General features: G+C 39.3%; 1 protein-coding gene across 2 annotated transcripts in view; it reads left to right on the top strand.

Moving 5' to 3' along the window:
• Positions 1–9,624: 9,624 nt before the first annotated feature.
• COBLL1 (cordon-bleu WH2 repeat protein like 1) overlaps positions 9,625–23,937 on the top strand; it is a 78,630-nt gene continuing 64,317 nt past the window's right edge. The window contains exon 1 of one of the 2 annotated variants that reach the window (XM_084209118.1): positions 9,625–9,664. Coding sequence is in view for 1 of the 2 variants with exons in the window: in XM_084209117.1 (XP_084065243.1) it covers positions 10,098–10,141 (44 nt within the window). In the remaining variant the exon portion in view is untranslated. The other variant, XM_084209117.1, reaches the window with a different exon arrangement.

Genomic DNA, 23,937 nt, shown 5'->3' with positions numbered 1-23,937 from the left:
ATTGCATGAAAAAACCCACTGTATGTAGCATTAGGACATAAATTCTTAATAAAATAAAAAGTATGAAAGATAGTATTACGTCGTATATAAAGCAAAGTACGTGTTGTCCACAGTAATAAAACTTATTAGGAAGAAAGAAAAATTTAAAAGCTTCCTTATGAATTAAAATAATTTTAATTTATTTCCTCCTTCCTCATCATTCTCCAGGTGATCCTTAAGTCCAGTCTTTTACCTGCTTTTGTGTAATTTAAAGGGAATAGGAGATTTCAATATCTGTGGCCTTTGAAAAATAAGACTTTCAGCAACCTTGAAAACACTTCTGCATGCACCTTGAGACATCAGGTAAATTTGCATCCTTAGGCATCACAGAGGGTCTTGATCTCGCCCTTGAAGCCAGTAGGCTGGAGTTCACCATGGTGTGTGTTTGTTCTGAATTGGTGAGTTGGTAGAATAGCGCAGAAGAGGTTCTCGGTTTTTTTCAAGAGTAATTTCTACTATGTTTAACTGGAGAAGCACTACATGTTTCTGTGATGTGACTTAGAATAGAAAAGATTCACTTTTGTTTGCTTTGCTTTCAACAGAACACATATTTAGTTTGATTTGCAATTCAGAAGCATCATAATAACTCTATAAATTGTATCCAGGTTAACTATCACTGGTTTAAGTCTTCCTTAATTAGAGTGTACCTTTTGTTTTACTTTTTTGTAACAGATAACATTTTTATCATAAGGAGGAGTAAAAATATGTTATTTTATTGAAAGATATGGGAAAAAACATTTTGAATTCAGTAATTCAAACCAGAAATTACAGTTGTCTAGATATTAGAAGTTTCTAAGTAGTTTCTTCCATTTCAGTTTGAAACACATAATTCAGATTCACATTCAATAACTTTCAAGTTTACATAGGAATGATAGCTACTTGATCCAGCTGCATTGCCTTGCATCTGGTTTTTTCATCTATTGAGACAGTAATAAATGTGGTTTGCTGAAGACTGTTGATCAAAGTCGTTGGAGCACAGATCTTGATGACTGGTAGCATTAAGATCTTTCTGTCTTGAAGAAGGATGAAGTTGTGGCAAAATTCAATAGCAATTTTCTTTATGCACTCAGCACTCCCTTTTTTTCATCAGTGGCACATGAAGTGGGAAAAAAGGTGATTTGAAAAAGTTTAGAAAAGGAACAGGTTATTATTATAGTTGTTACTGTTGCTGTTGTTGTTTCTCGTATAAATATTAAGATAGTTATACAATCTATCCTAAGAGTCACTTTGATCTAAAGAGGACAGAGTGACTTGGGGATTAAAGCCTCACCATGTGTCCAGCTCAAGGACATTACTCTTACCTGTGCCATGAATTTGTTTCTATACCTTTGTGTTCCTTAACCATGTAATCTGTCCTTGCCAGACATTTTAACCTGTTGATTCTCTCTCTTATCTCAGTCTTCATATTTTATGCTGAGAAACGTCATGTTTTCTTTTCACCTTGATAGGCACAGTCTATGTTTTAAAACTATTTCCTTCTACCCTCACAGAAATCCAGCTTCTGAGCCACTGTGCAGCTTTATATTCCTGTTCTTTTTCATTCACTTTAAATGTTTCCAAAATTTTCTGCCCTTGGGCCAAGGATTTTCTAAAGTGCATCTTGAATTACTTAAAACGGGTTATGCAGCAGGGTTCTGTCTGTAAAACCAGGAGACAAGAGTTCACTTAAAACGTGGTTGTGTGACTCACCTCAGATTTATATAATTTTGATCAGTCTACAATTGCTTATTTCTCGAATGCAGTTTTGTAAGTGCTAAAATAAAAAAGAAATAAATTACAAACTACTTAGGGTGACTCTTTATTTACCCTTCCTTTCTCCTTCTCCTAATTCTACATCTGGGCAGCTCAATTCTGTTTCAGTCTTTTCTCTTTAACTGTTTGGCCTAAATAGACTCTGATGCATTAATTAGCATATACACGTTTATCTTTGTGAATCTTAGTCTGGAATGAAGCCCATGAACTTGTATTTGCCTATAATGGCCTGACTTTTAAGGTTCAGCCCAGTCAATAAGCATTTCATACACTGCTAGAAAGAGATAAAACGTCTCCTTGTCCTGGTGCCATCTCTCAGGCACACGGGCCTCAGAGTTGTTAATGAGGCCATTCAGCATCGCCACTTTACACAGCATCTAAAGTCAATACCCAAGTAAGTCATTCAGCAGAGCTGTAATTTACCTTCTAACACCACGGAACTGCCTTCACCAGCTCTTTGAATGCTTAAGTGCTTCAAAGGTGTGGTGCATTGCAATGTAAAAAATAAGACCGAAGGCAAAATCTTGAAATAATAATTACAGTGGGTTCAAAGAAACAGCATACATCTATGGCACTCCTTTAACTTTATTAAAAAATGAGGTCCTGCTGTTTTAAAGTCAGACTTCCAAATTATCTAAAGAGCCACAAAACGTGAGAATGGCCTCTCAGTGTCAGACTGAATGTCTTATCTAACCTGGTATCCTTTCTCAGGCAATGTCCAAAAATGGATGTTGAGGGAACACTAGAAAAGGAAGGGAAAACATATATACTCCCACAAATATTCCTATCATCAAGGACTCTGTGGTTCAGGAACTTCCTGAGCAAGAGATGGTGCTTTGTATTTAAGAACTCTTGATGAATTTCTTTACTGGTAACTTTACCAGTCTTCTCCAGGAAGAGATGGGAGACAAAATGAGTGCTCTTTTCATTTTCTAACCTTTGTTTCTGAGAAAAACATTGTCCCTGTTCCGCAAAGTCAGAAGTAGCTATAGTGCTGTTATAGCAGCTCAGTGGCCTATAGCTCAAGTTAGAATGATAATGGCAATTTCACATCTCCTTGCACAAACCCATGACACTGGAGCTACACATTGGTCATGGAGTGGGACTGACTGATGCATTCGAAATATTTTTGCTGTATTTAGTTGGGTTTTTCTTTCAAAGGAAAAGCTTAAAACTACCTTTAATGAGCTACTTAAAAGTTGAATCTTCAGATGTTTTAATTGTGCAGTCATACTGCTATGAATAAAACATTGCACAGTCTTCTAGATCTGGCCTAATGCCCGAGTCAGATTGGGTGAGCTAAGGGCATTTCTTTTGCAGGTTCCATATGGAGCCTATCCTAGCTTTATTTTTATATATATGATATATTTATCTAACATATTTATATTAGATATTGTATTTATATTTTTACTTTATTTTTAAAAAATATTTGGACAATTTCATGCAACTTCCATTTCTGATTAGTACACAATACTTAACTAGAGTGAATTGACAGATGTCAATGTACAGGAAAAAGCAATGTAAATTGCTGCCTGTATACATAATAATTAGCATGTGAGAATTCTAAGCATCGTTATATTCATTTTTATGCCATAGTAAACAGAAAAAATCCAAACTAGATTGTTAAGGCTTTTTTCCCATCCTGATTGTGGCAAGATCCATATTAAACTTTCCAAACTATGCCTTACTTAGTGGATAGTAAGCAGTGATTTTAGCACAGCAATTTGGAAGGAAGGAAAATTGAAAGAAGAGCATCTCTGGTGCCAGGAAGAGTGCACCCTATGGCACAATCCTTCCATTAAAACAAATGGGAAAACTAGTGCTAGACAATGCTTCGAACATTTCTTAAATAAAATTAAACTTAGCTAAAACTTAACTGCTTAAATTAGAAGCATTTAATGATGCTGAATAAATACACTGCAGTTTGGTACATCAATAGCAAATAGGTATGGATACAAGTTATGTTTTTATACACCATCTCACAAAGGCAAGACAGCTTTCTCAGTCTGTGTTGCCAGGGGCATATTGCTATATGCAAGATTGCTTTGCTGCTTAATTGCTATTTTTTGTTTACAGGGCAGTTAGAGTGATAAATATACTGGTGGATTCTTACCAGAGAATATACCTTGAGCTATTCTATCCTGTGTACTCCTGTTAAGCATAGCCAAGGAGAGAAATTATTTCACTTCTACATTCTCCAGAAACCTGGCTCTGAAACTGAGCTGTTAGCTTGAGCTGAGCTTCACGCATAAGCTAATTTAAAATTGTCTTTGACATGCCTGCACAAGCTGTGTTGACTACACATAGGTGCTCTACAAGGAGACTATGGCAAACTGCAGAAAAGAAGCAGTCAAAGCTGGGCTTTGAAATTACTTGAAATTATTTATGCAAGCTCTCAAACTCAGAGCAGTAATAATTTTCAGATTAAAATCTCAAAGAATTTCTGTAACTAATGTTTCATCTCCCCATGATGAATCTTATACTAGACTTAAAGCCACATGCAGTTGTAATACACAGCCTTGGACTCCTGTCCAGTGTGTTTAAAAAAGGTTGGTGAACTCTGTCAGTACTCTGAAACCTTTGTGTAAGTATATATTCATGACTTCTATTCAAATGTTTATTAGGAAAAAAAAAAACAAACAACCTTCTCACAGCTTAGAACACTAATAATTTGTGGATCTGTGAAGCAGCATATGTGCTTAGAACACTAATAATTTGTGGATCTATGAAGCAGCATATGTGCCTACAATGTGACTTGAATATAACTTGGTGCAGTTCTTGAAACTGCCAGCATATGAAGGTGGGATGAGCCTTTTTCCAACAAATACATTCTTCCAGGTCCTTAGAATTCCCTGTGTGTACAATTGTGAGGAAAATGACTTGTCTGTGCTGAACATCTCAGTACTATCTTGTGTTTAAAACAGATGTGATGTGTCCCTTGGGAGCTCGGTTGTGGGGCCCGTTCCAGCTGTAGGTCCCTAAAGCACACCTGAATAAGCACACTGCACACAGAACAACTTCACTTTCTTGTTGGCATTCCAGAGGAGGAGTGTCTCTGCCATCTCTCCTCCCCATTAATTCAGTTGTCTAATCAAAGTACACAGTTCATATCATCCAAGTGAAGCATTTAACTCCCTCTCCATGCTTCCAAAGCATCTTAACATATGGCATTTGATTCCACTCTATGTATGTAGCACCTCCAGGGTTGTCCAGAAAGCATGAGAGCTTTAAAGTTACCCAGGCTAGTTCTGAGCAAGCTGGCTAAGTACCAAGAGATACAAATTTGTGCAGCACAAGGCTTCTCCTTGGCTAATATATCTTGTTTTCATGACACAGTACCACCACAGCAATATAGATTTTGGAAGCTAAGATAACTCATCTGCTTATAACTTAGCTATTGCTACATTTTCTCTATCTCTGTAGAAGAAATCCCCAGTTCCCTTTGTATCTAAGTGTATTTTTCTAATATAAAAAGGAGATTCTGTTTCTTGTAGTGTTATGATATATGATACAGCAAGCCATAAGCTAATGAATTACTAATCAATTGAAGAGATATTTCTTTCCAGAGGTGATTTTCTTCAGAAATATTTTTTACTGTTTAGGCTTTGCAGACTTTGGTGTTAAGGATTTTGCACACTATGTGCATTCAAAATGCACAGTGTGCATGAGAATAATTTAATGAATTTGTAGTTTCTTCTAAACTCCAGCTAAGATTGACATTTAAATTAATTCTCATCTATCTTTCATTGCAACTACTGTGGCTAACATGATTTGAAAGAATTAGACAAAACTGTTTTAAAAGGTAATTAACTTTGCAAGGATACTTCACAGCATATGTGATTCTACACCTTATATCACTCATTATTCAGCATCATCTGAAGCTTTCTAATATTACTCAATTCCAATGTTAATCCAAATGAATACCTCACTAATTGTTATTTAATGCATCCCCCAAAATACTGCTCAGCAACAAAATCAATTAGAAATCATGACTTGTAAGCAGTAAAACATTTACTTTCATGACCCAAAGGCAGAAAAGAAATACCATCAGAGTGAACACACAGTGGTAGTAGTGAGAGTACATCACAGTATCATTATGCAGGTCTTAAGTATGACCTAAAAGGAAAATGTACCTCTAAGAAAATAAATGCCTGTAGTACACATATTAGGAGCAAAAACCATTGGGGCAGTATTATGTGTAGTATTGACTACTGGGAAAACCTTATACAAAAAGGAGAAATTACTTAGTCCTGTATCTGAAAGGGGTGGTTTTTTGTAGCCTTATTTCTACTTTTTCTATCAGGCCAAAGCTGGGTACGCCCCAGCACCTCAATGTGTTTCTTGGAGTTCAGAACAGAGCACAGGACTTGAGGTGTGTCCTCAGCAGTGCTGTGTATGGGGGACAGTGTTCCTCAGCTAAGTGCACAGCTTAAATGGCTTCCCAAACCTGTCCCCGTGCCTGAGCAATGCTTTCAGGAGCTATGTACATGTGTGTGCACGCTCCCAAAACCTAACCCGCGTTCTGGAATGCAAACACAGAAACAGCAGCTGTTCAACAGGATGCAACGTAGGCTGATTGACTGACTTCTCTGTGGAAGAAGAATGACTTATGGGTTTAGTTTTCATTTAAACAAAATGAAGAATCATATAATATTTCCTTGCTCTATTTTTATAGTATAAGCATAAAATCCTGATTTTTATCGTGTCTCCTATACATGGTAAATCATATAAATATCTCAGCTTTTTAATGTATTTAATTATGCATCAGAAAAGTAATTTAAAAAGGAAAACACCTTTCAGTTCCATAATCTATTTGACACCTACTTTGCACAATAATATTCAAAACAACTATACCGTGACACTGTATGGTTTTCAATGTACAAAACCACATTAGGAGTGCATTCAGGTTACATCCTTAATCACAAATTGTCACTATAACCTGTTATGTATTAAGAAATTTAAAAAGATCTTGTAAGCAGACCTCACAATACCAAAAAATACTTTAAGGATCCTGTGGTCTATTTAACACTTCAAAAAGCTTTGCCATAATGGGCATTACCTCTTTGAAAATCATACTGTCCACTACATTTCTACGGCATCGTTCATTCAAAAATATTTGTATTCACATTTCTGGCAACCTCTTGAACAGAGGAGAGCAACCAGAAGTTCTAAAGCCATCTGGGACAACTTCTGTTATGAAAAATGCCATGGGATATGGCTGCTTTTTAGAACAGGCAAGGCTTTGTTTTTAATAATTTAACTTGTATAAAAATCCCATAGTTAGTAATATGCCTAGAACTTCATGTCTCTACCTAAGACATAATTTCTCCTTCAAATATCAGTTGCAATTAGCAGTTCGTACTACCTACAAAATTTGAAGGTTATGCTAACAGCAATCAGAACTGGGTATTAATCTGCAAACATTTATACTAAATATACAATAGCACCTAGTACAGCTTGCACCATGGATTAATACCTCCAGATAAATGATTGTTTTACCTCAAACCATGGACAAAAGATGACATTATTGCAACGGTGTAATTAATAACCTACCACTTCATTAATTGTTACAATGATATCTTCATGGATCAGCTTGAAAAATCTAGGGAACTTGAAAGGTTTTGTTGTGGTTTTTTTTCCCCTTTGGCTATTCAGTAGAAGAGACAATGAATAGTGTGTTAACTTGGTATTATCTGATGCAGCCTTCTGTTTATTGTGTATGAGAATTATGATTGATTTGTATGAACAATGTCTTGAGCTCAGGACTAAGTTGGAAACTTTATAAAAATAGAAAAATTTTAAAAAGAGCATTTGATTCTGTCAACATCTTTTGAAATTCAAAAACAGAACTGATTTTCTATTGATAAAGAAACAAAGTGCCATAGGACAGAATCTGTCTCTAAAGAACTGAGACCCCAAAGAGAAATGGCATCTCCACTACCTGAAAAATCCAACTGTTTTAGGTCTAGTTATTGTAAAGCTGCCACTGCAGAACACGGCCTGCAGGCACTCAAGTTTAGAGCCTACAATGTTTCTAGTGATCAGAATTTCAGATGTGCTTAGTTAACAACAGAGATAAGAGTAAGACATGTGGTAGTGTAAGACAATAAGCATAACCTCTCCCCTCTTAAAGTGAGATTGGCATTATTCAGTGAACTGCTTTTTTAGATAATCCCCCAGGCTCTATTGGAAATTGTCACCACTAATAATTTTTTTTAATGTTATTTCCCTAATATCACTTTCCTGCCTGGCATTGCTGAGTTTCTATTATGGGCACATGTGAGCTATTCAATAGATTGCAATCTTTGTGGCATTAATACTTGCCAAAAGAATTAGACTATAGCGTATATTGGTTTCCAAATGAGATTGTAAAGGGAGTGGTACAACACCTCCTTATTTATTGGTGGTGACATGACACCAACGCGTGTAATTATTCTAAGTAATACACAATCAGCTACAGGGTCTTCAGCTGAAACATCATTATACTGTTAAATCATCTCACACCTTTGCAGCATGGGAATTTCATTCGTTTGGAAGGTGCAGTCACATAATGGTTTTGCTCATGAAGTAGCAGGTTGGAAGCAGAGAATTCTTTTGTACTTAAACTAATGCTATAAACTGAATGCAGAAAGTTACCGTGCCCTGATTGCAGGAACAGTCAACATATAAAAGAATTTACCAACCTTCATCCTAACCTAGGAATTAGACAAACAATTTGAGGAGTGTGGGAATAGAAAGTGGACTGTCAAGAGAGAAAAGGGCCGAAACTTACATAAGGTCCTCAGCGAAATTGTTCCTGGGAGTCTGAATGGATCAGTTCATTGAACACTGCCTCTCTGAAAACTGGACCACGGAAAATGCATCTGACTCACCAGTAATTAATTTTTTGGTTTAAGAAACACACATGGGGTGTGCCTGATAATGGCATGTGGTTATTCAGGGTGTGAATAACCTCTAAGGTCTGTCAAAACAGGTGGCTTTAGGGTTAGTCGCCAGTAAAAAAGCAGAAAAAAATCTTTATTGAAGAAGCACACTGCAGATGAGAAGGGCATATGAGGGAGAAGCAAAATGTTATTACAATATCTCTACAATGCTGTATACAGTATAACACTAGCTATGAAGAATATTAACCTCAAATGGTCAGTTATATTAATTTTTCCAGATATATAATCTTAGAACTAGTCAGACAAAGGACTTTTATACTTGAATGCAACCTTCTAATTTTTTTCCTACGGAGAAAAAAAGAAAGGTATAAATGCTTTGACGCTGGCTATTTTTCTTTCAACTTTTGTTAAACACTGGGCAAAATATTACCTGTATAACGAGTTGCATGCACTGGCCAATGCCATCTGATCCCACAGCACAGCAGGAAGGGCGCTCTGTGCTGACACAGGTATGCAGCGCGTTAGTGCTCGATCTGCTCAGCTGTTACTGCACAGAAAAGCTGAGGTGCCGTCATGCTCAGCGAGCAAACTTCAGATCAGCCTGGAACCACTCCTGGCCGCGGGAGCTCGTCACCCGTGACACGGTGGGGCTCAGCCGAGTGAGCCCGAGTCCCGGGCGCGCTCGGCAGCGGGCACAGGGCGGCCCAGCCCCGATGGCCGGGCACAACAGTTTGATTCCCCACCGCGGGGTCCGCCCGCATCCCGGCCCCGGGCTCCGCGCCTGGCTCTCCCCACCTGTGGGGACTTCGCCTCGCGCCCTGGTGGCTGGAATGGGAAAGGGCTGAGCCCGAGGCGGCCGCCGGGACGTTTCGCTCGGGGAGAGGAAAATTCCAGCCGAGAGGAGCGGCCCTGCCCCCGCTGGCCGCTGACAGCCCGCGGCCGAGGCCGAGCGGAGTCCCCACTCCGGCCGCAGCTGGAGGGACAGGCGGGTGTGTGGGGACAGCCGGGTGTGTGGGGGCGGGCAGGAGGGAGGGAGGCGCTGGGACGGGAACAGGGAATCTCTGTCTCAGTGCGTGCCGGAGCGGAGAAGGTTCCGCATTTCAAGTTTCTCGCCGCGAAGTTCGGTTTTGCTTTTTTTTTCCTTGCTTCTGTGTTTTTTTTTTTTCCTCCTACGGCCAAGGTGTGGTTCCGCGATCTGTAGGAGCCTGGCGCAGGCCGTGACCGCGGCCGCCGCCCCAGGCAGGCGTCCAGTGTCTGCGCCGTAAACAGCGGGAAATGCCCGGGCTCGGGGGCGAGGCGGTGCCCCGGGCTGCGGAGCGGGGCCGCCTTCCTCAGCCCGCCCCGAGCAGGTGAGGCGGGGAGCCGCGGTTGTGCGGGCGGGTCCCCGACTTGCGCCCGCCCTGCGCTCCCTCGGCCGCCGGTATGGACGGCCGCGCTCGGCCGCCGGCCGCCCCGCCACCCTCCGGGTAAGCACGGCTCACGGCGCGGGCGGGAGCGCGGCCCCCCAGCTCCGAAGGGACAGCCGGCGGGAGTCGGGGCCGTGCCGGGCCGTGCGCGGGGCTGGGTGAGGTGAGGTGAGGTGAGAGCGAGGGGGCAGCCCGGGTCGGGGAGGCCGGCGCTGAGCGCGTCTGGCTGTGAGGTGCGTCGCTTGGGGCGCAGCCAGCGGCGAGAGGCGGCTCCCCAGCGCCGGGGGCGGGCGTGCTCCCTGTGCCCCTGCCCGGGGCTCCTGCGGCGGGGGGAGGCGGAAGCCCCGGGCGGGACCGCGGGCAGATGGAACGGAGCGACCGTTAAACGGCTGCCTCGACGGCACCGGTGCTGCCGGCAGGGGCTGCGGGACCTGCCCGTCGGGCCGCCCCGCCCGCCTTGGCCGTGCCCGACCGCCCAGCGCCCGCGGGCGATTCCCGCAGGGGGGACGAGCCGCAACCCGCCCGCCGGCGCTGCCGTCCCGGTGCCTCTGCTGGGCTGCAGCGCTGCCGGCGCGGGACCTGCCGGGATCGGCGCCTCCGGAGAATCGCTGCAGGTCAGCACTTGCCAGTCGGAGCATCCTTGGGTGTGCGGAGTCACCTTCCAGCTCTGGGTGAGAGTGGCGGCGGTCTGAGAGGGCTGCGCCCTCCTCGATGCTCTGGGAAGTTCCGACGCTGGGGAAAAGAAAACAAACAAGCAGCATCTGTTTGGAGTAGTAAAAGGGCTGGCTTGTTTCTTTTTATGTGTTAGGCTCCTCTGTTTTTATTGCTTTTAGTAGAAAATCTAACGTTAAAGGAAATATTTTTTAAATCCTAAGTGAAACTACCCCAGTTATAGATCGGCAGGAGGAGGATTTTTCCTTAACTAGTCAGGTACGTTTGAAGAAAATTAGTTTACTGAGTGACTAAGCTAGGAGCTGGAGTGATTCAAAACACTGGTAAGACTGCTGAAGTTATCTGTAAATAGAATGGACAAAATACATGGTGGGTGTATTTTTTAACATGAACATTTTTGTGAAGCTTCCATACTGTTTGTAAAAATGGATTGCTGGAATTGCTGACCAAGTGGCTACAGGATAAACAGGTGCAGATTATGGCAATTTACTGTAGTATTTGCAGCAGTAATCGAATCAGTTTGAAGTCTTGGCTGTAGTGAATATGGAAGACTCATAAAAGGTGTTTATTCACTTAAGTTCTGTCACCATTCCACATTTATATGTAACTGTTGAGAAACTGACTTTATATTGTTAATCAGTGTAAAGGTAATAATTATAGTATAGATAATTATTACATTTTCAAAACTCCAAGTACCTAAGCATAGTTGGAAGGACTGAGTGTAGGATAATAGGTTTCTTTTCCAGGTTAGGGAGTGGCAAAAACAGTATGTCTTGAAAGTCTTCAGTTTTACTTGTGAGTAGGAACCTAAAAACAAGCAAAAAGACACAATTAAAACTTTGGCTGTTCTGACAGTTCCTCTAGGCCTGTTGCCTGCTATAAAGTTGTTTGTTATAGTGAATTTTGGGTGCTGCTTGACATCTAAATTCCCTTTATGTGACTTCAAGCATCTGCCAGCGTCCACTTCTCAGTTTTGAGATACCTGTAGCTAACAGTACTGCTCATTGCATTAGCCCTTCACAGAGATTTTCAGGCTTTTTTTCAGCTGTTCACATATAATTTAGTCCTTAGAAAACCAAATTTCCATGCCTTTCTTGCTACAAAAGTTCTTTATTGACAGTATTAACTATTTCCGTAAGATCGTCTCATTTGCTCATGAAATGCTGGATTTGAGGAAAAAATGTGGATATACCAGAAAAGAAGACAACTCCCAGTTTTACTGAAAATAGTCCACAGATACATTTTTGAATAGTACGCAGTTACTGTTCCTTCTCTGTGATGGTAGGAAAATTTGTGCAAGCTGGGAAGAATTTCAGTTGCAGTAGCATTTTTCTTTAAATGTATTACCAAATGATGTAATATACTGCATTACATCTCTGCTTTGCTTGTTTAGCCAGGTTGAAAATGTTGTTAATCTGCAGCTGAAAACTTTACCAGCCAATGTATTCTTAAATTGCTGTTTGAAGTTCTGTGGAGTAATTGCTGGTAACTAAACAGCTGAGAACGTTTGTTTATGCTAACTGCTAAGAGGGCAGTGTTTTGTAAATTTTCAAGCACTGATGTTAGTTAAAACTTGGAACTCTTATATAACTTGATCACTGGTGGCTCTTTAATAATATTTTGTTATCAGATCTATGGGGACAAGGTTTGAGAAAGGATCCTGTTAGTTTTTGGATTTGTTTATTTTTTGCATGCAGGATTATGCTTTCTTATTGAAAAAATTGTTTATTAAAACTGGATGTGGATAAAAATATTTGTGTGAATTTGTTGAGAAACTTGCCCTTGTTATTCTCTCTGTACATTCAGAGTAAATAAGAAAAGATTTTTTTTAAAAATGGCCTCTGCTGGTTTTTTTTGTTTGTTTCTAATATAGTGAATAGAGACTGTGCCCAGCAACTGGCTGTAGTATTTTGGAATATGATGAATAGGAGGTATGACCAGTAACTGGCTGGCCATGACACACAGTTTCTTCTCCTGGCAGGAGAAACTTGGCTGGACAGTAAGGGAGTTTTATAGCTCATCTGTCTTAGCCCCACTCTGAGCAGCACTCACAGCATAGAGCTCCCTCCAGGCCAGTTGACAGTCTGCTCCTGTTCATCAAAGAGCTGAATTTGCTTTATGAAATGATAGGAAAATGTGTGATTTAATACTTAAATAAAAAAAAAGGAGTGGCTGTAGTTGGTATCCTACCTTCTGAACACAATTTTCCTACAGTTGCTGGACAGCAGTCCCGTAACCTGGAGTAAATATTTTTTTTTCATTACAAGTAGATGTCACTAGTTGACACAGGATTTTACCATGAAGAGCTGTATTATGGCTTAATATCCTATTAGAATATTGGAGCAAATGTGAATTTTGGAAAATGTTATATTGATCTCCTTTGAAATACTAGCCTTCCTGTTGAGATCCATCTTTAATTCAATTGTAATGTTTCTAAGAAATTTGTGTTATTTCATTTGTTCCTGTAAATCATATATAAAGCTGTATGCTTACATACAAAATAACAGCTTCTGACCTGCTTTACCCAAGCAAACAAACCCCCTTTGTTTTTATCATTGTCATTGTGTGTCTAACAAAACCATGCTTAGGGGGAGATGGAGCTGCTCTCCAGGGCTGAAGTTGTGTGATGAAAGGGGCAGGACCAAACAGCTTTGATTAGCTTAGTGCCAGAAGCGCTTCTCCTGTGTGGCTGCAGGTTCCGATTGTTGCTTGGTGTAGTGGATGAAGTTGAAAAATATAAGGAGAACAGGAGAAATGTCTTTTTCACATGATTTCCAGGGCTGTCTCAGGTAGTAAGAGATGTTTTCAGAAAACCAAGAAATTTACCTTTCCTCCTGTATGTAACTGAGTTTTTATGAAATCATTTCAATCATGTTACGGAGACATCAGCTGTGGTGCAGTTTTGGCAAATGTCTGGTGTCAAGCTTGGGATACTGATTTGAGCTCTCTTCCTTCTCTTTCTCTTTCAAGTTCGTTTGAGTCAGCTCACAACATAGCCACAGGTTTGGTTAAGTATAAAGTCCTTCCTGTTGTGGAGTGTGGGAAGGGACAGCAAGTGTAGCAGCAATAGCTTCAAACCAAGCATTCTGTGCCCGAGCCACAGCCCCAGAGTGGGCGTGGGGACTTGGGTAGGTGTCTGAATTTGCTCAGTTTGGTGAAATTTACGTAAGGGTGGAACTACATTTTTGTCTGGCAATGAACTGTCTGTTTCCATTGCTCTGTGTATTGTATTCACGTGTTTATCATTAAGTACAAGACCTTTTATACTCGTGCTACTAAGTGGGTTTGTCTTAGATGTGGGTCTATCTAAAGGGTCTATTTTAGATGTGCTTCATTTCTTAGACCTGGGACTTCAAGATAATAGCATGTTCTTCTCACCCCCATGACCCTGATGAAGAACAAGTAAATGAGCAATAACCAAATGGAAAGAATTTTGAGAATTTGGGACCATAGAGCTTGCTGGGTGTTTGAAGCAGGGAGTTAGCTCCTTTGTGGGTGGATGCCCATCAGGAGCCACTTGAATGCTAATCATTCCAGGGGCCAGTTTGCCAGCTGAGTTCCAAATGTACACATAACACCTCCTGAGGTGATTATGTTGTTCTTCTTAATGTATCTGCCTTAAGCAGGGCAACCTCAAATAGTGGAATGACACTGATGCCATTAACTGAATGTTTTATTTAAAAGCTGTTTACTCAAACTTCATCAAGTCTGAAGTCATAGCTGGGTGCATATGGAAGAGTTACTGGTAGTGTTCCCTGTTGGAGTGTGTTGCTGTGGGAATGAGATCAAGAAAACATTAGGGGGTGGAATGCGGATACAAGGGAGAAAAAATGTGTAGGAGGGTAATACACAAATAGAGATTAGCAGTTATTTCCAAGCTTTGTCCGAGTGTGTTGGTATCCTGTGAAAAAGAAAAATGAGAGCTAGATAGTGAGGTATCAAAAGCATTTGAGCGGAAAAAGTGCTTGAGACTGGAAGGTGGGTTTTTGCATTACCTTATGGTAGGTTCTTTTCTTTCTGCAGTTACTGGATTTTTTTTTTTTTTAGTCTATTTTAAATGGGACCACAGTGTTTTCCTAAACCTGAAGATCACTATTTGTTTTGAGTAGGCCCATCTGTGTTGAGTGGAAGAAGAAAAGAGTTCATTGTAGGGGACCAAAACCTTAGATTACAGGACTTCTGTCATCTGACAGACAAAATAATTGAGTAGGAATATTTTAAAGTCTCAAACAAGTTGTTTCTCCTGTAATCTGGCAACACCTAAAGAGGTCTCCCTTCATAACTTGCAGTACCATTTCTGACTATCTAGACTGTAGCTTGGAAAAAAATTTCTGAGCATGCTGGATTTTCTAGCCTGACTGCTGTTCTGGGCTGCCACTGATGTAGTTTTATGTGTGCTGGGGAACAGCAGATGCCAGATTATCCAGCCAGCCCTTTGAGCTGTAACAAGGTTAGCATGCTGAACTAAATATTTATTCTTTTTTTCTAGAAATTAACATATAACGAGTTGCTGTGTTAATGTAGTGGGTACAAGGAATGCCAGGTGTTCTCTTTTTTAACTTGCAAGCCAGCTGCTTGCGAGTTAAACCAGATCTGATTGTGCACTTTCTTTTCTTCTCACCTGGATCTCACTTGCCCAGAAGCTGCCCTGCTGCTCTAAGTAAAGTTCACATAGCTGTCTGCAGTTTGAGGAAGTTGCTCTTCACTTCGAGTATCACTGTGTGCAGCTCTAAAAGAGCTGATGTCAGGGCATTAGAGGATGACAAGAAGCTGAGATGTTGGCTCCTAGATTCCTGTAGCGTTCTGTGGCTGTGCCCAGCATTAACACAATGAAGAGGAAACTGACTGTGCAGCTTGCAACAATGGAGGGCTCAAGGGGAAAACCACCCATGCTGTTCTGAGCTGTAGCAACCAATTAAAAACCTGATGCTTCACCTGAATTCTCTCCTGAGGTAAGATCCCACAATTAAAAATGCAGCTCTTTATGAAGTAAATTTAAACACTAACTGGAGTTCCAATAAATGTGTTCTGACTTAAAATCTTCATGTGGTGGACTGGTGGCTATAACTGTATTTTTTTCATAGCTTAAGAAATGCAATACCATGGGAATTCTTACAGAATTCAGAGTTTCTGGATTTGTTTTTATTTGCTTGAAGGTTGTCCAGTTCAGAAGGGACTTGTCCATTTGTTTGGTTGTTGTAAATGATCAGAGTGACATAGGTGGTTAAAGGATGAGTCCTTTATCCATCTATCAAATATCTCCCTTGGGAACTTGTATTAATGTCAACTCTGCTGCATGTCTATGGTTGTTAGGATTGCTATTTTCAGTTAAAGAAAATAAAGCATGTGATTATTTTTAGCTGGACTTAAGCTTTCTTCTGTGAGAAAGCATTGGTTTTGCTGCAAGCTTTAGCTTTACAGAAGTTCTCATTGAAGAAATAATACAGCTTGGAAGCTTTCTTAGCTGTGTTTTAAAAATACTTTCTGCCTATTTGATTTTCATTTCTTTTCTGGAAATAGAGCGTGGTTTGGAATCTTATTTATTATATTACTTATATTATTATTTAATAATAGACCAACAAACGTCTCCTTCCCAAACAAAGCAAACTCTTGCTCTATGTTAAACAAAAAATGTTGTGAGCTTGAATTTTCCTCCAACAGAAAGAGACAAAAAACCTCTAACAAGGAAAACAGCATCCTGTCTCAAAAGCAGAGCATTAGAAATGTGTTTATTTTTCTTTAAAATAAAATCGATTTTCAATCTAATATTCCTGAGTTATTGATGTATTGGTTTAACAATGTTCTTTTTTGTTTTTATAGGCCTTGGTTTTCTGTTGATTAGTTTTCCCTTTTGGTGTTTTACCTTACTTTAATGTCAGACCTTCAGATAGATTTTCTTCCAAAGCTTTTCTATACCTGGGGTTTGACAGGTAACTTAAATGTTGTGCAGTGGGAAGAGCATAAGCATTTTCAGCTCTGCCCTTAATACAGACTTAAAATTGACAAAGCTGTCTGGAGAAGCTGCTTCTTCTATTTTTGTTTTTTTTTTTTTTTTCACAAAACAAATTACATTTTTTTGTTTCATTAAGTTTGACTGTTTGCTTGGTTTGTTTGGGTTTTTTGTCAGTGTCCTCCCTCCCCCCCACCATTTGATGTGCTGGGATGTTTGCTGAGTTAAGTGGGTTAAATAAGAAGGTACAAGGAAATGGGACCATCAGTAGAGTTGTGTTACTTTTGCCCAGAAATTTTTATATATAGGTATCAAAGTAATTTGAAGGGTATTAGGGAGGAATATGGTGTGCCAAGTTTGGTTTGTGATTTTTTTGTCTTTCACTAGTTTGCCATTTGTTTAAGTATCATTGTATTGCTCTTGACTTTTGTAAAACCAAGCTCAGTCCTTCTGTACTGTCAAACTTGACTGACAGAATAACTGGGCACAATATTGCAGGTATAGGATAATCTACTGAGCTGGCTATTGTTTAACTATTCTTGTGACAGTAATGTTGAAAGCTCTTTTTATGTGGGAGGAATAATGCTTTGTCTCCGATCTAAAAAAAAGAGTACCCAAAATATCTGTTAGTAACAAAGTTGAAAAAATGTTTACAACTTGTCTGCTAGGTGGTATAACTCTTTGAGACAAAGATGAAGTACTTCTTTCTTTACTAATAGCTACAGATTTCAACATTCTGTCCTTCTCATTAAAAATAATGTTATGCAGAATTCAAAATGTAAGCATGCTGGCTTTGAGAGCATGGAAATTATTTGCATGGATGGATGAGATTTTTACTTCTTTAGTTAGTAAGACAAACAAGGTATGTGTTAGTTTATGACAGTAGTGTGGTAGGTGGAATTTCTGATAATTTTAAGGCATTTCTGTAAAATCAGAAATTCAACCCATGCCAGCTATTCAGGCTTTGATTTTTAAAATTTTAAATAAAAAAAAAATTAAATTCAGGATATTTGATTCCTCATAAGTCAGGCATCATTATATGTTGAAAGTTGTTCCCAGGTTCCCAACTTTCATTTCTGATGAGTTATTGCTTTTTCAATTTACCCTCTGAAGTCTCCAGACCTAAGCTTTTCTGTATCCTCTGCTGGTCTCTTATTCATGGTCTCTTACTTCCCCTTGCCTGTGATTTTGATTCTCTCCTTCCACCCACATTACAAATCAGCCTCACTAATTCCATCCTTGGCACCCTCCTTGAGCTATATTTACCTCATTCACTTTTTAAAGTACTCACTGCTTGGAGGAAGTTCTTTTTTGCTTAATCTTCAAGAAGTTTTTAAGTCTACAGCTACTACTTAAGAAAGATGTACTTTGTTTTTGCCTGAAGGGGTAAGAACCCAGGAAGACGAGTGGATCTTTAGCATTCTGGCTTTGTACGTTCTTTTAAATCTTCACATTTAGAAAAAAAAAGCCTGGCCTTGCCTCTTGGTCTTTCCTATGTTTTTTTTGTTGGGTTTTTTTTTTTTTTTTGGGGGGGGGGGTTGGGGTGGGGTTGGTGGTGTTTCTTTGGTTTGGTTTGGTTTGGTTTGGTTTTTTTTTTGTTAGTTTTCCCTCTATCCCATTCTGCCTGTATCTGATTCTTCTTCCCCATCTTCACTCTGAAACTATAAATTCTTCTTTTTATAGATAATGCTTTTGTGTTTAAAAATTGTGTTTTGCCCAGCTCAATGAATTCTTATTCCCTTGTACTTATATAGGCATTGAGGATATTTTTCACTACATTGTTGAAGGGGAGAAGGGTTTCCCAGGCCTTTTTATGTGTCATTTTAAAATGGGGTTATTGACTGTCTTTGCAGTTGCTGATCTCATCTGCTCACTTATCTGTGGTTGAGTAATGCCTTGGGCATTGCAGGATGTGAAGCTGGGGTCTCAAGACTGGCAGTGGTAGCTACAGACATGAAATAGGATTTTTTTTGTTCTTAATTCAAGCAAGTCAGAGTTTACCTATGACTTTGTTGGGCCAGTAGCAGTAATTTTATTCATGTACTACATGCTGTCTTTTCTCAGAATTACATATATATAAAATTTGATACCTCCATGATGGATTATCAGGAATCTATTGTGGAAATGAAGTGATGGAAGTCAATCAGATGTCTTTATTCCTTTAGCTTCTTCACACTTCTCTCTTGTTTCCTGATGGTTGACTGGGGCTTGTTTTTTGGAGTAGGGAGATGGCTCTGGTTTTCTGCCAAGTGATATGTGCAGGGATCAGAGGATTTTGGAATCTAGATAATTTTTGTGATTTGTTTTGATGGCTCTTTTGCAGTGCAGGGCACAAAATTCCCCCTATCCTGTCCTAGGTATTGAGATATTCTCAATGCACCAGGCAATGCTTGTTCACTTTTATAGAAAAGCAAGGTGAAAATGTAGAAGATAGGGAAAACCAAAGCATTTTATAAGCACTTCTTGAGAGCTCGTTGTCAATAGTGAGGGGTGTAAGAGAGAGTCTGAAGAGGCTTATTTTGGAAAAGTAATAAGGATCTGACATCACTGTCTGAACTGTTGGAATCTCTGTCTGATTTCTAAGCATTTTTCTTTGACTGGTCTTATATTTCTGCTACCCAAACATTCTTACGAACTTTCCAGTCTTCCTCCCAAAATACACTGCTGTAATGCATCTTTATCCATAAATCTTAAGTTAATAAAGGAGGAGAGCAATGCAATGAAATGTGAATGTTGGATGAAGCCTTAAAAGTATACAATGATTTATTTTAGAAAAGAAATAGGGATGTGGTACTGTGATAGTTTTAGAAATATTAAAACAAATAAATTGGTTCTTGTTGGGTTTTTTTGGTTTTTTTTTTTCTTCTCATGGTGTTCTTAAAGATACTGCTTATGGGTTGTTAGGTTTTCTGCCTGCTTTTACTTGCCTCAAAATTTTCCTGGATTTTGTACTTATAATATGTAGAGCCTACCAGCAAACAGATTTACAAGAATTTTTTTTTTTTTTTTTTTTAAGACTGCTTGCCAGTACTTAATCCAGAATAAGATTTTATGTTAGAATTGAGACTGTTTGGAAATAATGACACATAATATAAATGCTAAGATTTCATCCTTTACCATCCTACTCCTATAGATGGAGTTTTTGAAATGTCTTGGCAGCCTGAGTGCTCTTGTGGAAAGATCTCTGTAGTGTTGGTCAGCACTCTGCCCCTCTGCATAAGAGGCAGCTGTCCTGCATTCTGTCTCCTCTAGAGAAGAACAGCTTCACATTTCCTGAATGAAATCTGTGTATTCTCTAAAAGGCTGATGCTGCCTCTTCCTGCTCATGGTGGACATGGACAGTAGGAAATGACGTGTTCAGTGAGTTGTTTATTTTGTAAAAATGTTTGTCAGGGTCACTTGGATGAGCTTTAACAACTTAATGTAGAAACACTCTTGCAGAATTCTACCCTAGTTCATTCAGAAGGGTGCAATTAATTTGCCAGCAACATGCTTTCAGTAGGCAAAAATGGTTAAGTATTCAGAGTCCTTCTGGACTCTTGGAAAACAAAAGCTTCAAGTTTAGAAGTACTTTATAATGTTTTAACTTGAATTTTAAAATAATTTTAAAAGCTTAATGATATCTGGAAACTTATTGGCCTTTCCCACATCCTGTCAAATCATATTTCACATCTCAGTCATACACTGACTGTTTCCTTGAGTCAGTTTGTGGTATCATGTGAATAAATGCTCAACATGGTCAAAAGATCTCCTATCTGTCTGTAAAAGACCATGTGATCCTTTATCAAAGACAAAAGGGCATGGCTAAACACAACATAGCATTGGTTGGAATTGTAAGCAGTCATTTAGCTCAAAAATCTTTTGGCTTCTGATGATAAAATGAGATCAATTGGAAAACATGAACCGCATTCTCAAACTGATGTAGCTGTACCACTATTATGTACCATTGTGTTTACCAGTGACTTTGATTAACAAATATTTTTACTTAAATATTTAAGTGACAGCAAGGAAGAAGTGGCTTGGTTACTTGATCTATGAGAAAGGCTGATTCAAAGATCTGATGCTGGATATGGAGATTATTTTTTCCTCCTCCCCCCATTTTTTTGTTTCTTTGTTTGGATTTTGAATAATTGCAGAAGTTGCATACCTTTCTCCCTCCTTTATGGACTCTCCAGGTAGAAAGATGTTTGTGTGTCTTGTTCTCAACTGAGTATGTTTGCTGCTGCTATTGAGCTGGTAGATTCAGTTTGTTGCAACTTCATGTTCTCTTCTTAATTCAGAAGAAGCCTGTGATAAGTTGCTAGTAATCAAATCATGGAAGTCTGGGGTAGTTCCTTTTTCTGCTTTTAATGTTAGACAAGGCTTTTATTTCTTTGTTTGTATTCACCGTAGGATATTATAGTTTGTGATGTTTTTGAAGTGTCAGCTTTAAATTTCTGCATCCAAAGAGCCTTTCTGCTTTAAGCTAACAGCATTATGCTAGTGACTTCATATCCATGTAATAAGAATTTCTGAAATTCTGATCATTGTCATTTTATGTGTGTCAAAAGAACAGTGGGATGGCCATTAGTCACAATTTCAGTCTCTTCTGTGATATGAAGCCAGAGTTCTTTTCACGAATTTCTTCTTTTGGAAGGCATTCAAAACTCAACCCATACTTACTGGGAGAGAGAAAATGTGGTACTTGGAGGAGGTCGATGGGCTTTAGGTTACTGACACTTAGTTTTACTCAGCAGGGTGAGGGTGAACTTTGGAAAAGTTCACAGATTTGCAGCTGAGTGCAAATTAGTGCTCCCTTATTTATGTCTTATTCTGCTTCTATCATCTGCATAGAGAGTTGCTTATGAACTTTTTATCCAAATTGACTGCGCTGGTTTTGCACTTGTTAAATTCTGTTTTATGCCAACGAGTGAAGCACTGATATGCTGCAGCTAATTGTGGGGAAATAATGACAAATTTTGGAGATTTTAGGAAATGAACTATCTGCAGCTCATCCCTGACTTATCTCCTACCACTAAGGGCAGGAGTAGACACTCTGGTTAAGGTGATATTCTGATTTGCATTCTTGTCACTTTGGCTTCTGTTGCACAGTGTTGGCAATAATTTTGCCTGTTCTTTGCCCCTACCACAGGCTGTTTTCTGGCCAGACAAATCCAAGGTTCTCTATTGCTCTTGAATCAGGGCCATCAACTTCTAAATAAGAGGTTTGCCCTATATTGGTACTAGTAATTGCCTCTTTGTTTTCACTGCAATCGTCCTGATATGCAGCTTACCACTTCACTTGCTTGAGGATAAATGGGTAAAAAATGTGGTTGTCTTATAGCTAGCAGAAGTGTCCTCATTTTATAAGTTTTTTGTGATTTAATGTATTCAGTAAGCAACAATTTCTTCTAAAACTTTTGAACAAATAAAGTGGTAGTTAAGCACTCTTGGTCTTTCTATTTCTAGAGTGTGACAATATGTGAATGGCATGTTCATCAGTTACTGCATGGTTACAGAGTATGAGCATGTAAATAATTCAAAATGCTATTTGGCTGGTTATTTTCATGGGTAAGAATGTGGAAAATACTGCATTTCTCTCAGGATTTCAACTATCGTGATAACACAGGATCCAGAATTATTAAATAATCCATGCTATGTCTGATCAAATGTTTTAGACATATATTCTTTTAGGCATTTTACAGAAATTTGCTGTTATATTCAGGGAAAATTTCTAAATCCAGGTTGAACTTACAGAGTTGGTTTCAGATATCAGGAATTTGTGTGTTTTACAGGCTTTAGGAGAACTGGCAGCTTAGATATTTTTGTCCTTTCCAATGAAATCCATGAAGTAAGAAAACCCTTTTTGTCTGAATTTTCTTGGGTGGATTTTTTACATGACTTTTTGGGTGGGAGAAGTGTGTTACTGTATTTAGTTAACATTTATAAACTTTAGTCACATTGTGTTGAAGTTTGCAGTAAAGCTCTATTTGCCCTATAGGTCAGTTGGGTACCATGTAAGAATTTTCCTAAGGAAAGAACCAGGAAGATAAAATACTGCTAAGTTGAAGGGTGCTGTTTCTTATAATGACAAAGCACTCAGTTATGGGGACTCTGATAAATAAAGCCTGTAGACAAAGTGCCCAGCTGTACTTTAAGATGAAAACAGGATGTTGGTTGTATTGCTGCAGGACTGCTGTATAAATCAAAGGATATGCTGTTATTGCTGTTTAAGGAAGCTGTACTCCCTTAGAGTGGTTCTGTATATAAAAGAATGGTAATTGCTGTGCTTATCAAGGACTGGCAGTTCTCCTTTTCCAATTGTGACCTGGTGAATCCACCTCAAGCTCATGACTTAAAGCCTTGCCAGTTATTTTAATCTCCTATTCAATAGGACAAACAGAATGGGGTTATTTTTACCTCCTTATGATTGCTTAGAGCAAGTAGAAAACCCCTTTGCTATATTTAAGTCAAAGGTGATTTTACTGAGGAGGATGTGAAATATTTCCCCCGTGCCTGTTAAACCCTGTTGGTTCAAGTTGTGTCCAGTTAGTCATGGCATCTGGAAATGGCCAGGTGGCTTTTTCTCTGTGCCAGGATCCTTGCTGGGTTGTTTTTGTTTGGGGTTTTTTGGGGTTTTTTTTGGCATTCACTTGTAGCCTCTTTAAATTTTAGTTTGATAGCCTAAGCCATTTTTGCTTTGTTCGCATATTCTCTTTTACAGGCCTTTTTTTGCTCTGTTTGTACAGTTCTACTGTTTCTTAATGCCAGCTAGAATGGTGTTGCCTTTGTTTTTAAATTTAATAGTTTTTATGCTTCTAAGCACTACATGCACTTATACTTTCCCTCCTCAGGAAGAAGGTATGCCAAAATACTTTTCCTGCTTTTGATTTCTACCAGTTTTTTTTTTTGTCTTCAGGGAAATCATAGAATTATTTGGCTTGGAAGCAACCTTTGAAGATCATCTATTCCAGCCTGTAGTAGATCTGTAGTGCCCTGTAGAATGGCCCAGATTGTTATTTAGGAAATATAAGTAAGTTTTTCTTAGGCAGAAACAGTTTACACTAATTAGTAGGATGTTGTCGTCCTCTTAGCATTTGTACTCAAGTGCAGAGTTAGACTCCCTGCAGTGAGGATCCTGAGCATGAATCAGACGGGAAACCATGCTGCTGATGGAAGCAGAGGAACAGAGAAAGAAAGAAAGGGAAAAGGCAGCAGTGGTGAGTCAGGTGTGCAGTACTCTAAGGGAAAAGCA

This window comes from Fringilla coelebs (genome assembly GCF_963513975.1).
Source record: "Fringilla coelebs genome assembly, chromosome: 7".
Lineage (NCBI taxonomy): Eukaryota > Metazoa > Chordata > Aves > Passeriformes > Fringillidae > Fringilla > Fringilla coelebs.
Note: the sequence above shows the minus strand (reverse complement) of the source record. Positions and strands in the feature narration are given on the sequence as shown.